Below are 17254 nucleotides of genomic sequence, written 5' to 3' on the forward strand. Positions count from 1 at the left end.
AATATATATTATATAATATATTATAATATATTAGGGATGCACCGATCTGATCGGCGCCGATCCATATCGGCCGATATTCCCATTATCGGTTTTGATCGGCGTTCTCAAAACGGCCGATCAGATGACGTAACATCTGTGAGAACTATCAGACGTTTCAATCGCGGCGCATCGCAACGGAGACGATGCGCCCGGCGAGGGCCGCAGAGTGAGAGGTCCACGAGGGGATCCTCACCACCGAGCGGCGTCCCCGTCCCCCGAGTTGAATCTCTGGGTCGACTTAGCCGACTCTCACATGTCTGCCCCTAGAGACTGATGCTCACGGTAAACACATTCGATCGGGAGCGTGCGAGAGTTTTGATAAAGTTAGCGGAAGGATTTAGGTGACAACATCCGGTTTTGCAAAGTTAGCGGAAAGAACCACGTGAAACAACATCCGTTTATCAAAATAAGATGTCGACAAATCATACACTAACATATAAAAGTAACAATGAACTGATTTTGTATCTTTATAGATCGTTTCTGAGATTTAGCTTAAATTATGCTAACATTAAAACATTTTTACTGGACCAAGGAAGAGTTTATAAAAATAAGTCAGACTTTTGTATGTTAAAAAAAGTCCTGTAAATAGATTTCCCCAAGAGTTCAAGGAAATGAATAATGCAGATGTGTTCCATACATATCTGAAATCCCCTACAATAGCAATCAAACTATTTTAATGCATCAATTAGGACATTTTTCAAAGTAAAAGTCCTAAATGTTTAAAGAAATCTGTAATTTCTTTAATGTTTGAGTTGCTTTATATATGTATTTCCTCATAGTCCTCATAGCAATAATGCTACACAATAAATAGAATGCTTCAATCAACACCGTGATCGGTGATCGGTATTATCGGATCGGCAGATACTGATTTCAGTGATCGGTGATCGGCACAAAAAACCTGATCGGTGCATCTCTATAATATATAATATATATATATAATATATATATAAATAATATATATATATGTTGATTAAAAGGATTTTCCTTTCACTTTCATGTGTCGGGAGTATAAAAAAAAAATATATATATATAAATATAAATAAATACACAAACTGAGGGAATAAGAACAGTCAGACCCAACGGAGACACTCACATCCTGCCAGTGGTCGTCCTCTTCCTTCCTCCGGTGGTACTGGCTGTGCATCAGCTCGTGACGCACCTGACTGTGAGGCTGCATGGCCTCCTCCTCCTCCTCTTCCTCCTCTTCCTCCTCCTGGCCGCGCATGTCGATCATACTCACACTTCTGAGAAGAGACGAGAGAATATGGATCATGAAACAGATGTGCAGATATGTTATTTCCAGAGCGGGACGCGGGACGCGGTTCCGTCTTGCGAGTGAGTGTGTCCAGTCGTATTGTGCATTGTGCCGTTAGTGCAGTCGGTTTGTAACTTTTAACCTAACCTCTTTCAAAAATGGCGCAAAAGGCGATACGTCAGAATCTGTGCATTTAGAGACGTAGAATACCCACATCCTCCACAGAAATGATTGTGCCAATTCAGCATTATTAGGAAAAGAGGATAACCCGTACCCATTGGCTCAGCACGGACTAAAGAATAAGATGCTTCTTTTCAAGACCGCGTGTGTTCATCTTCAAAGGTAAACTCATGCTCACCATTTAGAAACAAGACAATAATTCAAATTAATAAACACCTCCATTCCCCCCCCTCCTTTTAATAATCGTGTCACATTCCAACGATAGTGTCAACAGGAGATGCGTCACATTAAGGTTCGAGTTCACATTAAAGAAGACCGTTGGAAGCTGCAGGTGCCTGTGTGGTTGCGAGTAATGAGCTGATGAGTACTGAAACTAGCCAGTTTATATTCGCTCAGCCAGTTAAAACATCCACGTTTAGAACACAGACGAGGCCTTTCGGTTCAGAACATGCGGACCATCACAGACTGAGAACGGGGAAAACAAAGTCATGAGTGGAAGAGCGGTGGCGGATTGCCGACATACAATGCGAGGTGGAGAATAAACTTGTAGCAGAAGGTTTTTTTTTTATAATCAAAGAGATGATTGTCATGTTATTGTATTAAATCATTTAGTGGGAAGGGTATTACAAAGCATTCGAGTCATCTCCTGGTTATGAAATCATCCCTCAAAGGACATCGCCATGACGATTTGCTTGGTAAGATGAACGGCTGCGTTACGTGAAACGTGCGGCGAGAAGAAGCAGGAGGATGATGTCATAGTTTAGTAAGAAGTCGTCTCCACGGACTCGACTGCAGGCACTTTGAATACATCCCAGAGAAATGAGCAGATATCGGATCAAGCGTTTGTTTGCCAGCGCAAAGTCACAAATGTCATTCACGTTCGTCACAATTTCAATTTCAGGAATGAATGCAAGTAGAAAAAAAAATCTGCTTGATTTCAGACATTTTAGTTTTTCATTCAAATAAAAACTTTTGGACCAATCACATTAAATTGATGGAATATTTTGGTCCAGTCATTTCACTTTTCAGTGATGTCTTTATAAATAAATTAATCTCTTTTTTCCTGAAAATAATTTGTGTGGGAGCTGCTCCATTAAAACTAAAGTACTTCTTAATGAATTAAGATAAAATGGGGGTTTGCGTGGCCATTTTACAGGATGCTCTTCACCGGGCTAGAGGATATACACCGGGGATCTACATCTATCTCTTTATACATTTAAAGCGATTGATTGAATTGTTTTCTCTTCCGTTAATGAAATAAAGTTAAGGATAATTCTTCAAGGGGCAAGTTCTGCACAATTTGACCCCATTCAATATTTAATGTCGGTGTTCTTTGGGGTCAATTTGACCCTAGGCTGTTTTTCACTGTGTCAAACATATAAGAAATATCAACTTTTTAATTTATTTAAAGGGCTATTTAGGTAGTCAACAAACAAACATAAAGTACCTCACACTTAAACTTGGAAAACAATATTAATTCTAATAATTTTCTGGAGGTTTTAATTGCTGGGGTCAAATTGACCCCGAGGGTAAAATATGTCAGTAAATATAAAGGTAACAGGAGGGTTAAACATTGAATGGGGTCAAATTGACCCGAAGGCAACAGGAGGGTTAAAAAAATATATATATATTTTTTTATATATATAGATATACACACACCTCTCCTTCAGTCATAAACACACGATATAAGGAGGTTGTCTTGCCTGCCTCTTAGGGCTTAAATCAATTAAACATGAAGTTATTAAAAACTGGCACAAAATATGTGTTGGTGTGACTTTTGATCAAAGAATTAAAATACTTCAATCGTTGGCAGACTTTTCCCACTTGCAAAAAGAAAATAAATTACATTCAAAGGCTCAATGAATGACTGAGTGACTTATTGAGAGGCTTGGTAGGGCAGAGCAGTGCCGGGCCGCCGAGTGGTAAACGGACAACTTACTGCGGGTCACCTGACGCACTACGTGTGCGGCTGAATCTACAGAGAGCGTGGAGAGAGAGAGAGAGAGAGAGAGAGAGAGAGAGAGAGAGAGAGAGAGAGAGAGAGAGAGAGAGAGAGAGAGAGAGAGAGAGAGGGCACAATCTCAAATGAATGCGAGTACACTGAGAAATGCAGCAGTCACTCAGGTGAACTTCACAACGAAGAGATGGAATATCTGATATCTAGTGAACAATTGTTTTTAGTATTGTGCTCGTGAGTTTCTGCGTTTGCTGATGTTCCTCAAACCAACCGCCAGGGGGCAGCATCGTCCATCACACAGCCAGAGCAGAACAGAAGACTGTTTACTGCATCCCTGCAAACTGTTAGCATACAGCAGAGGCAGATGGCAATGATCTTAAGACTGCAGCTGACACTTATCTAGTGAAAAAAAAAGAAGAAGAAAAAAGCACATGAATCTTTTATTAGAGCAACATCAAGGATGTGGCTCCGTCTCTGTCGGCGACCGACGGTTGTCGGTTTGGCCTCGACCTGCCTGGTTTCACGCGGCGTGTTTAACGGCACCGCCTGTGTGATGTTCGAGGGGTGTGAGAGAGAGTGCGGTCTGCGGGTTCTCGCCACAAGAGAGGAAGGAGACTAAATTGAGAGAAGCTTCGCTAAATTAGGTCCAGATAGGCCGTTTGGTTTGTCGTCGTAAAAACGTGAAATACAGCCGGATGTGTTTCGTTGGAGATGTCCGGCTGCGAGGCACTGACGTGTTTTATTGGCCGACATTGAAATGGTTGATGTTTGATTGATTGGTTATGGGTCTGACCAATTTATTACCAATTAATTTAGGTTAAAATTGGGTCAAATATAATTCAGTGTTATCCCCTAATTGGGTCTCCTGAACAGATCAAAAGGTCAACTCACATTCTCAAATGTTTCTTCTCCTCCAGATTATATGAATAACAGCTTTCCGGGCCTCCTCTTCCCAACAACAACTGCTTTTTTTATTTATAGAAAGTATTATCAATTTGTATTCATGCCATCTTGAGGTAGTTATCCAGATAGGAGCATCGCGGTCTGAGGTCGAACGCTGACGTTGCGTATTTAAATAAAAGAGAGAAGAGTAAATCCCTTGATTTTGAAGATGAATTGTGTAGTTTTGCTTTCATTAAATGTGGTGCAGCTGCTGGAGGAGGCTCACGTTGCTGGAGGACTGCCGTCCAACCGAGAGTTCCCTCTTTGCGGGTCGTCACATTCACTCAGCGCCCGTCCCTTCCGTCGGCCTGAATCGGTCGTAGCCGTTGCCATGGCAGCGGGCACAGGAAGGAAGTGGGGGGGACTCGGGACGGAGGCGTGCTTGGGAGAAGTCGGCGCTTGGCGGGACTGCGTCTCTCGCGGCTCCGCATCTGCGACTGTCGGGACACCGGCGGCTCCCTTCCTCACAGACTCCGCCTGCTGCTGCTCCGTCACAGGTGGATGTTTCACGGAGGAGGCGACGGGGCTCGCCGCGACCGCCACGGGGGTCGCGGCTCGAGTCGTCGAATGGTGGAAGAGTTCCTCTGAGCACGAGCGAGCCGGAGTGCTGCAGAAAGCAAAGCAAACTAAAACGTACCGACCAGGTTTCCTATTGCAGCAAAAATAATTCCTCCGGGAGAGCTTTTTATTTTATTTTGATGAGCTAAATAAAAAAAAAGTAGCACAGAGCCAAAGCAAACTTCGCTGAATCCCAAGTCTGGCATCCTGTGATAAACAGCTACTTTCTGATGGAGTTATTATTGGACTATAAATCCCCCAGGATGCACGGCGGGGAGAGAAAGGCTGTGAAAAGACCTGTTCAGGGTCAGGGAAGGAAGCCTCATTTCCTTACATCCTGAGGGTGGGTCACATGTTTGTGTTCCCTGGGAGTGTGATTTTGTGTGCCATATATAAATATATATTTATTATTTTATATATATATATTTATAATTGTATATATATATATACAATTATAAATATATATATTATATATAGATATAAAATATATATTATTATATATCTATATGTCTATATATATACAATTATAAATATATATATAAATATATTTATATATAAACAATAATATATATATCAAATAATAAAATCTGTATTTGTATTTAAAGGGGTGTCAAGTGATCTTAAAGAAGCTGTTCAAAGGAGACTCCATGTCTCGTTGATATGAATCAACCATTTTGAAAAGATTTAATTCCTGGCAACACATAAACAAACAAATTCCAGCCTCGGCTTTCTTCTTGAAAAATCCAAGCTGTTACCAACTAAAGGCGGCGATATCAAAGCCTTTAAAAAAAAAAAGAGAGAAAAAAACCATCCTAGAAATCCCCCTTTCATTTCCTTGGAACACAGCGATACACAAGTCACATTTCCTTTGAGCGTTTTCTTCACTCCCTTGAAACGCTGACAATCCCAAATGCACGCCATAACATCTGTTGCCAGAAGACGAGCTGGAAACCAGGAGTCTGACTCTAATAACTGTCCGACGAGGATTTGCAAATGAACCGACTGCCGGACGGAAAAAGGATCGGGCTGGATCGTGCACAAACAACGGAGACATAAACTGACTCTTCAGAAGAGAAGCGTTGCAATCGCGCATCGTAACGAGCGCCGGCACCGTGAAATAAACAACGGTATACCGTTTCTTGACGGCGTACGTAATCCTCACCACGTTGATCCGACACCGGGTTTCTAAACTTGTGACTCCTGGCTGGTCCGGCTGGGTTAAGAACCTGCACGACAACAGTGTGTGTGTGTGTGTGTGTGTGTGAGATGTTTCTCTGGAGGAGAACTGCATTGGAAGCGGTGATCTGCCTGAGGCGGCGCCAGCGAGGAAGAGAGGCTGGATGGAAACGCCAGCTGTGAAAATTGAACCTATTGTATAACAAGAGAGACATTCCTGATGGAAAATAAAATATGAGGGTTACCTCGATGAACTGGGACTTTGTTTTTGGACCCGTGTGCTGCAGATGTTTGTAGACTTATCGGCGTTTTGAGTGGAAGAAATACAACTGTATTCATCAGGTATGGCCGTACGTGAATATGAAGGCAGAAATGACCTGCATTGGGTGAACTGGCCCTTTAACACGGCAAATATTCAGCTGCAATGAGAAGCTACAACGCCGCGTCAAGACGTGGTCAAGTCCTTTAAATAACTCTCCAGATTTAGCATGGCGTACTCATCGACGCAGCAGAAAAGATGCTTCGTACTTTCAGTGCATCTCAGCAAATTATTATTGGAGAAATATGAACAAATAATGCAAAAATCCTAATATCTTTTGTGGGTTGAACTGCGTCGGTGCCAGAGGAATTGGGCGACTGATTTGGGGCATTGTGAAAGAAATGAATCAAGGCCATCGGGTGAGTTACAGCCTCGGTGTGTGTGTGTGTGTGGGGGGGGGGGGGGGGGGCTACGGGGAAGAGGCTCGCTGCATGGATGTTAACACAAGGTGTGGAAGCAGTCTGCTCCCCAACCTCTTTATTCTGGGGCTCATGGGGTCCTCATTTGGACTACACACACACACACACACAAATCTGAAACCCGTCCAGTGAGTCATGATCAAACTGGTATCGGCGCCCTGGACATGCCAAACCATTAAGACCATCAGACTTTGATCGTCCGCTCGTCTCCGCGTCGTGTTTCACACTCCCCCTTCAATCAGAGGGAGAGCCAATGAAAACGCACATCTGGCCTCCATCAGGACCGACTGGGCAGAGAGACGATAAATCAGCGGTTTAGGCGTCAATCTGAAACGTGCCACGAGTGACATCTTCTCTCGGAAACTTTTTTTTAATACAATACAGAATTTACCAATGGAAATTAAAAAATGCTAATTTTAATAAACTTTATTTATTTTTCCAACATCTACGGTGATTCTGTCAATCTGAGAATGTCTAAAAAGTAAACTTCATGGTCTACGTCAAGAATAATAAATTCCACTGCTTCTATAATTTTTTATGCTAAATCTGAGACGCAAAAACGTGCGAGACGGGCGGAGAGCGTCGGGATGTTCAAACCGCGAGAGATCGCCAGGTGACGTCCAATTTTACTTCACCGCTCCCAAATATATATTATTTAGTCGTTGCAAATAATTTGCCATAGTCGAGCGTCTGAGCCTGTAATATAGCGGCTGGAATAGCAATTAAATACTCCTCCGTGCCACTAGGTGGCGGTAGGTAGCGCAGTAATTAATTAGATAAGATATGGAGGAATATTTCAAAAGCAAAATGCAGACTCTGAACTGACATGTTGTGATTGTTTTGGTGTTGCTGTGCCACAGGATTTATATTTATTGTAAAAAAATGTTTTGGAAAAAAACACAGATTTAGTATTTTCAACTACAACAACAGATTTGTTGAATTCTCTGCCAGAAACAAAAAGGTGGAATTAAATCGAGGTAAATCCATTACAAGCTAAAATAAACTCATGGTTGTAATTGATTAGTTAATTAATCTTAATTATTTTATTTTCCTTTGCCTGAAAACCAATTCAAATCTAGGTACATGCATACGCTCATACATATACGTCTGCCCTCATCTATGCATTTTGTTTCTTTCAAATAAAAAAAACACACACGCACACAAATCATTTTTCAATACTCAGACTTCATGATGTTTTGTCCACTGTTTTGTCGTCCTCTAGGTGTTATGTCTCTGTATTGTCTTATAATAAAAAATAATAAAAAATGACCAGTTCATTACGCGATGACACCGTGAGCTTCACCACCACCTCGTAAAACATAATATTACATAATATTAATATGAATATAGTTGCTTTCGACAAAACACAAAAATAAAAGCACATTTAAAGCTCCCGTGAAAAAGTTTTTTTGCCACATTGCATCATGTTAAGTGGCTAAATGTTTCATTCACAGACTTCCGACATCATGAAATTGAAAATATTGACTATTAACACATTTTCATAACTAGAACGGGCACTCGGTAGAGCGCATATCACAAGATTGGGCATTGGATTATGAACATGTTGGCATTAGTTGCATGCCAATTGGATAAAAATTGACCGCGCTATGGTAAAAATAAGATGTTGACCTTTTCATGACCTTGACCTTTGACCCGATCGATCCCAAAATCGAATCAAATGGTCCCCGGATAATAACCAATCATCCCACCAAATTGCATGCGATTCGGTTTAATACTTTTTGACTTATGCGAATAACACGCACGCATACAAATACACGGCGATCAAAACATTACCTTCCGCATTTTCAATGCGAAGGTAATAACAACACTTCCGTGTTTCCACGATTTGACCCCTAAACTCGACCTCCTTGCGACTCCTCCCGTGAGACTCACCTGAACGGCCGCTCTCCGGCTACCGGCGACGTGGCGGTGCTCCAGCTCTTGCGCGCTCCGTCCTCGCCGTCGCTCTTCTTCTTGCGCAGCGGCGCCGGCACGTAGCCGCTGTGGTTGCTCCGGTTGGGCAGGTACTGGTTGAAGGGCACGGCGGTGCGCGGCTCGCTGACGGACGTCCGCCGCGCCGACATGTCGTCCTTGCGGACGTCCGGGATCTTCCGGTGGGGGGCGCCGTCCGACTCGGAGTCGCTGCCGCGGCCTGTGGGGGAGAGAGGGGGAGAGGGAAGGGGTTAAATAATGCTGACGCAGCAACATCGCTCTTCAGATAATCATCGCGGGTTCGTTTTTTTTTTGTCGATGCATTTCCAAACACGCTGAATTTGCAAAAAATGTACATTCAATAAAGTTTAGACACAATTATGATTATTATTATTATTCAGGAGACGTGTCGAGAACTTTTCACGACTTAGAGACAGAGTGAAGGAGATTATTTGCTATTATTACTGGGAAAGATATTTTACACAGTTATATACGTTATATATTTTATATGCATTGTATACATTTTGTTCAGATTCATAAGAGATGGAAATGGTAATAAAACAGATTTTATTACTTTGCATACATTTTCCCATTTAGATGTTAACCTGTACTTTTATTACAAGTGTCTTTGAGTACTATGAAAAGCGTTATAGAAATTGTATGTATAATTATTATTACAAAAAATAAACATTCAATATGTTCTATTTAGAGAAAATCACAATTATGATTATTATTATTCAGGAGACTTAGCGATGGAGTGATTTATGATTTAGAGTGAAGGAGATTCTACGTGCTTTGCTATCATTACTGGGAAACATACTTTTAAAAGTTATATACGTTATATGCATTGTATACATTTTGTTTAGATTCATAAGAGATGATAATAGTACTAAAACAGATATTTTATTACTTTGCATACATTTTCTCATTTAGATGTTAACCTGTACTTTTATTACAAAAATTAAACATTCAATATGCTCCCTTGAGAGAAAAACACAATTATGATTTATAATGATTATTCAGGAGACGGTGTTAAGTAGTTTTCATGATTTAGAGATGGAGGGAAGGAGATTCTACGTGCTTTGCTATCATTACTGGGAAACGTATTTAAAAAAAGTTATATACGTTATATGCATTGTATACATTTTGTTCAGATTCATAAGAGATGGAAATGGTTATAAAACAGATATTTTTCTTACAATGCATACAATTACCCATTTAAATGTTAACCTGTAGTTATTACACTGTCATAAACACACAATACAAACAACAGTGCATTTCACGTGTTCCGTCAGCCTTCCGAAGGATAACGTGGTAAAAATAAAACGACAAAGAGAGGAAAACAATAAAAACTAAATTAATTTAGCAGAAAAACAGGATTTCGAATCTAACGTTCTAATAATATCTCTTCTGTTTCCCCGCTGTGCCGACGTCACATGAGCTCACACAACATTAACAAGTGCGTTTCCAGTGTTATTACGTGCACTGCACTCCAGTAAATGAACATAAATCAAACCCGAGCAGGTCGACGGCCTTATGAAACAAAGCAAGTCGCATAAATCATCGGGGGAGATTTGTGTTGTGCAGCTCCTGCAGTCTTAATCAGAGCCTCGAGGTCGGAAGACTTCACCTCGGATGCCGCAGTGTGCGTCTGTGTGGATTTAAATATCACATTATTCGCCCTTTAATGTCAGAGGCAACACCTGGTGCTGCAGGAGGGCGTCGCTCTCAGGACTTCCCCCCCCCCCGCCGGATGTCTTAAACTCCTGTTAGATGTTCATGTGTGATCCACACACACACACACATATTATATAACCTTAACTGACAAATTAATGAGACGATAGTTTGAATAAAAGAATAAATATGGATATAAATGTATATTATTTATATCAAACTGCGTAAATGAACATATGAATATAATAAATGTGCATGACTTTCCCAAAACTTTTGGGATTTAATTGTTTTAAAGGACTTTTCCAGGCCTGGAAATACATATTTTAATATTCCATGTCTTTTCCAGGTTTTCCATGACCGTACGAACCCTGGGCAGACCAGCCATTCCCAGGGTTGATACACATTTATAACAAAGGACTTCCAGGACTTTTCCAGGATTTTGAACCAAATTTCCATCACCTAACATTTTGAGAAAATCTCATATTTAAACTAACATTTAGAATTCCAAAGCATTCAGTTTATAACCTGAAATGACTCTAATGCATGAGAGACAATAGTTTAATTAAAAGAATAAACATTTATGTCTTTTTATCTAAGGTGCGCTACGAATATGAAAGAGCGTATGGCGGCTTATATTTTGAGCGTCATTCTTTTAAAAGCATATTAATTATTGAAAGCTCAGCGTAAATGAACATATGGATAGAACACTTTTCCAGGACCTTTCCTTAAACTCTTGTGATTTTTTTTCAATTACTTTTCTCAGCCTGGAAATATCCATTTTATTATTTCAGGACTTTTCCACGACCGTCCGAGCCCTGCATTCCATCTCCATCAAGTTGCTGTTTTTTTGTGCTAATGCTAAGCCTAAAATCAACACTTGGAAAGTGCAGGTAATGAACACCGGCAGCCCTGATTTAACCAAACCTCTCTAAAAAAAATGAATTCCTATCCAAGATGTTCAGCACATGTGCTACTGAGACCCCCCCCCCCCCTTAGATGTATGCTTACTCAATCTACGGCCTTTATGACTCAATACCAACGTGTAAAACCCACAATGCCGCCATCTCAACCAGATCTAAAGGCGTGAAATCTTCCCAGAGAGCCGAACAAGTGGAAGCAGCTGCGACTCTCAGTGGAAACAAATGTCCCCAAATGACTCCCATTTCTATCAATAGAATCATTTCATCACAGATCCAGGTCCAAAAGAGGCCTGGAGGCCTCCGCTCGCCCACTGAGTGGGTCAATTATGACTCCTCGGCTCGTCGAGTGGAAACACGAGAGGAGCGACCCGGTCCAAGTCTCTCCATCCTTAAGGAGCATGCATCTCTCTCTCTCTCCCCCCTCTCTCTCCCCCCTCTCTCTCCCCCCTCTCTCTCCCCTCTCTCCCTCCCCTCTCTCCCCTCTCTCTCCCCCCTCTCTCTCCCTCCCGCCCTCTCTCTCTCCACATCTGGGAACACTGCAGCTGGAGGGAGTGCTCATCATGTGTCGGTGCCCTGCGGTACCAGAGCTCCACAGAGACACATTTACATCAATAACCGTCGACATGCAGGAATACGACAAGAACTGGAGGAGCCCTGAGGTCACGCTCCACGCTCGTACGCACGGCCGCTGGGAAACAGGGATTACAAATGAAGAGTGATGGGGACTCCCTCCACTTTTCCCATTGTGTTAAAGTCAAATAAATTGTGACACTTTCTGGGATAGAATGAACAGCACAAGTCCAGAAGGAGTTGTGAACCGTGAACACATGACAAAGGGCTTTGGCTTCCTTTCAGGATCCACTTCCCGGACACTCGGGTTTGTTGAGGTACAATGCTAACAAATATCGTAGCGTAACTTTGAGCTTATTATTGTGAAAAAACAAAGTCAAAAACATACTTTCGCGAGTTAAAAATGATTAAACATGATAATACGAGTCAAAAATGGAGCCTTTTATCTCCACATTGGAGAGAGATTAACCAGATAATCTTCCTCTCTTTGGAGAAGTACTTTCAGCCACAGTGTGTGTCTTGGCTACTATTACACGATGGCCATTTGACCTTTACTTTGAAAGGACAGGATCACACCTCCACGGGCGATACCGTCCCATCGGCGAGGAGTTTGCCCGTTTCTCACCATCGCTGCTGCCGCGCGGGACCAGGACGTCTGGCGACGGCGTCTGTCGTGAGCGCGAGCCGAAGGAGTCCAGGCTGTCGAAGGAGTCCTCGCGGCCGTGGCGCGGCGGCGAGAGCGAGTCGCTGCGCTCGGAGTCCCAGCAGTCGATGTAGCCGCTGTCCCGGATGCTGCGCTGAGGGCTCTCCGCCTCCTCCGCCTCCTGTGGAGAGAAGAGGCGCCCGACCCGCACATCAAAAATGCACCACGTTTACGAAGAAAAGAAAAAGAAAAAAGGAACGGTGCGGAAACATAGCGTGCAAAGTAAACTCGTGTTGTGTGAAGATCCTCAGAGGAATGCGTTTGTGTCGGACATCTCGCCGACCGACTCGCCTTCCTGCTTTTTTATCCTTCGTCGTCTCTGCGTCTTCTCATCTTTTCTTCTGCTCAAATCCCTCTGCGTCTCTTCATCTCAGTGACCCCCCCCCCCCTCCTCCTCCCCTCTCTCCGTCTGTCAATGCAGCTAATGGAAGGAGCGGTACGGCCTTTTCCCGTCTACCAGGAGACTTCCTGCTCCGGCTGTTATGCAACTCAGCTGTACTGCCACAGAGGTTCCGTCTCACTTATCGCTTTTACCCCCCCCTGCTGTTTTCCTGCAGTTTCAATTTCCCTTAATACCCACTGACCAATGATAACATTTATAACTAGAACGGGCACTCGGTAGAGCGCATACCTTCGCATATCACAAGATTGGGCATTGAATTATGAACATTTTGGCATTAGTTGCATGCCAATTGGATAAAAATTGACCGCGCTATGGTAAAAAGAAGATTTTGACCTTTTCATGACCTTGATTTTGACCTTTGACCCGATCGATCCCAAAATCTAATCAAATGGTCCCCGGATAATAACCAATCATCCCACCGAATTTCATGCGATTCTGTTTAATACTTTTTGAGTTATGCGAGTCACACGCATACAAATAAATAAATAAATACACGGCGATCAAAACATAACCGTCCGCATTTTCAATGCGAAGGTAAAAATCAGCTTGAAATGTCCCGTCTTAATGTTTTTATACATGTTTCTACCTGTTGCTGCAGTACTGACCGATGAGTCACCAACTAAATTTTAGTTTTTACAACGACAATTAACTTCCTGACCTTCATCCACTACATGTAGAAATAGCCCAGTGTCTCTGCAGTTTGTGATTGTGCTTTTTTTAAAAGTCGGCTGCTTATTACATGTATTGGTCAGTTTTGTCTACACAGATTAAATGTAATTAGCAGACACACACACACAGAGATTAGCTCGATAGAACATAGAAAGGAGCAGAATTGCTTGTTGGGTAATGCTCTTCTGGCTTTTAGTCACACAACAGCTGCCATAAGGCGGCATCCAGCGCTCACCGGGCCAAAGAGACGGACGAGCCTGCGAAAATAGATCAACATCCATCTGGCTAGATACCGCATGTGGTAAATCAGGTGGTACATTTAATTTCCTTATCCTTTACCCGATGCATTGATGCAGAGCAACCAACAGGAAGTGAGCAGATGAAAATGCAACGAGTCCAAACGATCACCTGCTGTTTGCATTGTTTTCCAAAACTTCCTAGTTTCCATTTCTTTTTTTATTATCATTTTTTTAATGGACGCAACTGAAGCGCTTTCCTCGATTAAAAAAAATCTCATATTATTATCATGTCTCTTTTCGTTGTTTTGGTCCGAGGCAGCGTGTGAACATCTGGGAAAGTGATTCTGCCGAGTTGGCAGCAGAGATTTCTCAAGATTAATAAAACAGAAAAGACTGTTGTGGAATAAATCGCATGGGGGTGACATCAGAATAACACGGGGTTGTTTTTGAGGGTTTTACGAATGCCAACTTTTCTTTGTCCCTTTGGCTCGGTGAAGAGGGGGAAGAGGATCTAGATGATTGACAACATAACCCCGTTTAACCGAGGTCAGCGCGGGACATTGTGTGTGTGTGTGTGTGTGTGTGTGTAAGGGGTGTGTTATATACTGTCCGAGATGATTTCAGAGAAGTCTGTTTACATTTAACAAATACGCATTTATTCAGTGCATCCCATGATCAGTGGTCCAGTGTAATGTGTTTGACTCAATTGTTCTGATGCTTTAGACTCTTGTGACATTTCTAGACGTTATCAACCCGGACTGGACCAAACCTTTCGCATCTGTGACAGCAGGCCCTCAAACTCTTTCAGGTCCAGCGTGGGACCGTTGTAGGAAGTACAGCCGTTGGCAGCACGACCCAACCAGTAGATGGTGATCAGAACCTGAGGAGAAACAAACACAAGCATGACAAATTTTGTTTGAAAAGAAAAGAAAAGTTAATACAAAAACAACATATCAAAAAACAAGTCCTCTGTAAGGTTTAATGTGGTTTTCAGTATATAGAATTTGGCACAACGCAGGCCAACGTATGAAGCGAACACTAGAAATCCTCCTCCACTTTGGTCCATTTCTTTTCTCTACCTATACAAAATAAACTAATTTGTTTTCTGGTTCTTGCGGCGCAGCCTCCTCCAGAGGAGTTGCATGTTAGCCATTCTCCTCCTGCACAAACACGACAAGACGAGCCATTGTTCTGACCCGACGCTAGAATACAGCGTCTCTTCAGGGGTCACGGGATTTATATTTGCCTGTTAGCGGCTAGCAGGAATTACCAGGTCAGTCTCATCTCCTCTCTACGCAGCAGCGTCGGATATACACGAGGGCAAAGAGCAAAAGTGCCCCTAAGAAATATAATGTTGCCCCTGATAACAAGGAGAGGCAAAAGAAGCCCCCATAATTTAGATGATTTAATAGCGTTTTGTTTTAGTTTTTTGTAGTGTGTCCTATCTGTAATTCCTGTAAACTACACACACAAAAAAATCAATAAATATAATTTTGAATTATAAAAAATAAGTTACAATTGTTAATAAATATATAACAATAAATAACCACAAAGAAATAAGAATACAATTGACTATAATTGTCTGATTAATATTCTGGGTTTTTTGTTTAAAAAAATGTAAGAAAACACTTTGAATCAGTGGACTACTGCCTAATAGTTTTATTACTGCCTAATAGTCTTATTACTGCCTAATAGTCTTATTACTGCCTAATAGTCTTATTATTGCCATTTCTCTGTCAATTGCTCATATACTGCAAGCCTAAATAAGTATATTTATTATTTTTCAACAAAGGTTAAATGTTATTGCACAAGTTTAAAAAAGTGCCCCCAATTTATTTTTTAAATGCTCCTGAATTACAGTCATTGGGGCAAAACCTGCCCCCTAAAAAAGATGTAAACGTCCTGCCCTGCTGCACAGTAACCGTGTACAGTTAGCAGCGGAAGGAGGACGCACTCCTGCTTCTGGCTTGCAACCCAACGTCAAAACAAAGTAATAATACAAAAACAATATGTACAAAAAAACACATCCTCTGCGAAGTTTAATTTGATTTTCAATATGCCCCAAAATGTAAAATTGCTGTATCTGCCGTGCGCCTCTCGCTCTGTTGGCCGAGCCGCCGCAGCTCTATTCTATTTACTGTGTCCATGTCAACCGGCGCTCTGCGGGGACGCCCGTCGATAAGGACGCTCGGTGTGGCCGGGTGTGGAGACTTCAGTCACGCTGTCAGTGTAAACACACTCTGCCCCCGTTCACACACACCTGGGAGGAGGAATGATGGAAGAAGTCTTTCCTGTGTGTTCAATCTTTTTTTTTTTATAGCCCCAAATAGATACGACGATACAAATGGAGAGGATTTCATGTTTAGATAAAGGACACTTCAGATCACCGGGGACAACCAGAGATCTTTTTAAACATAGATCACAACTGCTGATAAAAGTTTAGCAGTTATGACAATTTCCAGAGCCGGACATTTACAAATATTTTTTAAGGGGGAGTTTTTGCCCCCACTGACTTTAAAATCCAGGAGCATTTAAAAATAAATTGGGGGCAATTTTTACATTTAACCTTTGTTCAAAAATATTTAATATATTTATTTAGGCTTACGGCATATGAGCAGTTGTCATAAAACATGGCAATAATAAGACTATTAGGCAGAAGTCTACAGATTCAAAGTGTTTTCTCAGATTTTTAAAACAAAAAACAAATGTAAAAAACATAAATCTTTGTAGTTATTTGTTGTTATGACATTTTTTAAACAACTAAAGCTTATTTCTTTGTTTTTTATAATTCAAAATTATGATTTATTTTGTGTGTACCTACCGAGTACAGGCAACACACTAAACAAAGAAAAAAAATCTATAAAATAATCAGAATTATCTTTTGCCCCTCTCCTCGTGATATCAGGGGCACAATTAGATTTCTTAGGGGCAGTTTTACCCTCGTGCATTTCAGACACTGAAGTTGTCTTTATGTACATTCAAACTCACAGGATATTTCATCTTGCCTCCTCAAAGAGCGCCACTGATCTACAAAGACGAACGCTAACGCAGGAATGCTCCCGCTGTTGTGCTGAGTCATGATCTGCCCCCTTCAGCCCCCTGAGCAGCAGAGGGTGCTGCTCCCGTGTCACCAGGGTGATGTGAACACCCGTGCCAGCTCCCACTGGAAGTGGGTCAGCACCAAATGGGTTTCAGTTGCTTCCCGGTATGCAACAAAAAAAGATTCCCAACTGAAGTGGGAGAAAAGGCCACAAGTGTGCCCCCCCCGGCAGGATCCAGACACGCTGCACCAAACAAAG

General features: G+C 42.0%; 1 protein-coding gene across 12 annotated transcripts in view; it reads right to left on the reverse strand.

Moving 5' to 3' along the window:
* The window catches only part of LOC130210188 (LIM and calponin homology domains-containing protein 1-like), a 101728-nt gene that overhangs the window by 25201 nt on the left and 59273 nt on the right, over positions 1–17254 (reverse strand). For 9 of the 12 annotated variants that reach the window (XM_056440201.1, XM_056440204.1, XM_056440207.1 and 6 more), the window contains 6 exons: positions 14725–14835; positions 12567–12765; positions 8739–8997; positions 4600–4980; positions 3414–3449; positions 1133–1283 (listed from right to left, as the gene is read on the reverse strand). In XM_056440201.1, coding sequence (XP_056296176.1) covers positions 1133–1283; positions 3414–3449; positions 4600–4980; positions 8739–8997; positions 12567–12765; positions 14725–14835 — 1137 coding nt within the window. The remainder of the gene's footprint in view (positions 1–1132; positions 1284–3413; positions 3450–4599; positions 4981–8738; positions 8998–12566; positions 12766–14724; positions 14836–17254) is intronic. The other 3 variants (XM_056440199.1, XM_056440202.1, XM_056440208.1) reach the window with 3 other exon arrangements.

This window comes from Pseudoliparis swirei, chromosome 19 (genome assembly GCF_029220125.1).
Source record: "Pseudoliparis swirei isolate HS2019 ecotype Mariana Trench chromosome 19, NWPU_hadal_v1, whole genome shotgun sequence".
In the NCBI taxonomy this organism is placed as follows: Eukaryota; Metazoa; Chordata; class Actinopteri; order Perciformes; family Liparidae; genus Pseudoliparis; species Pseudoliparis swirei.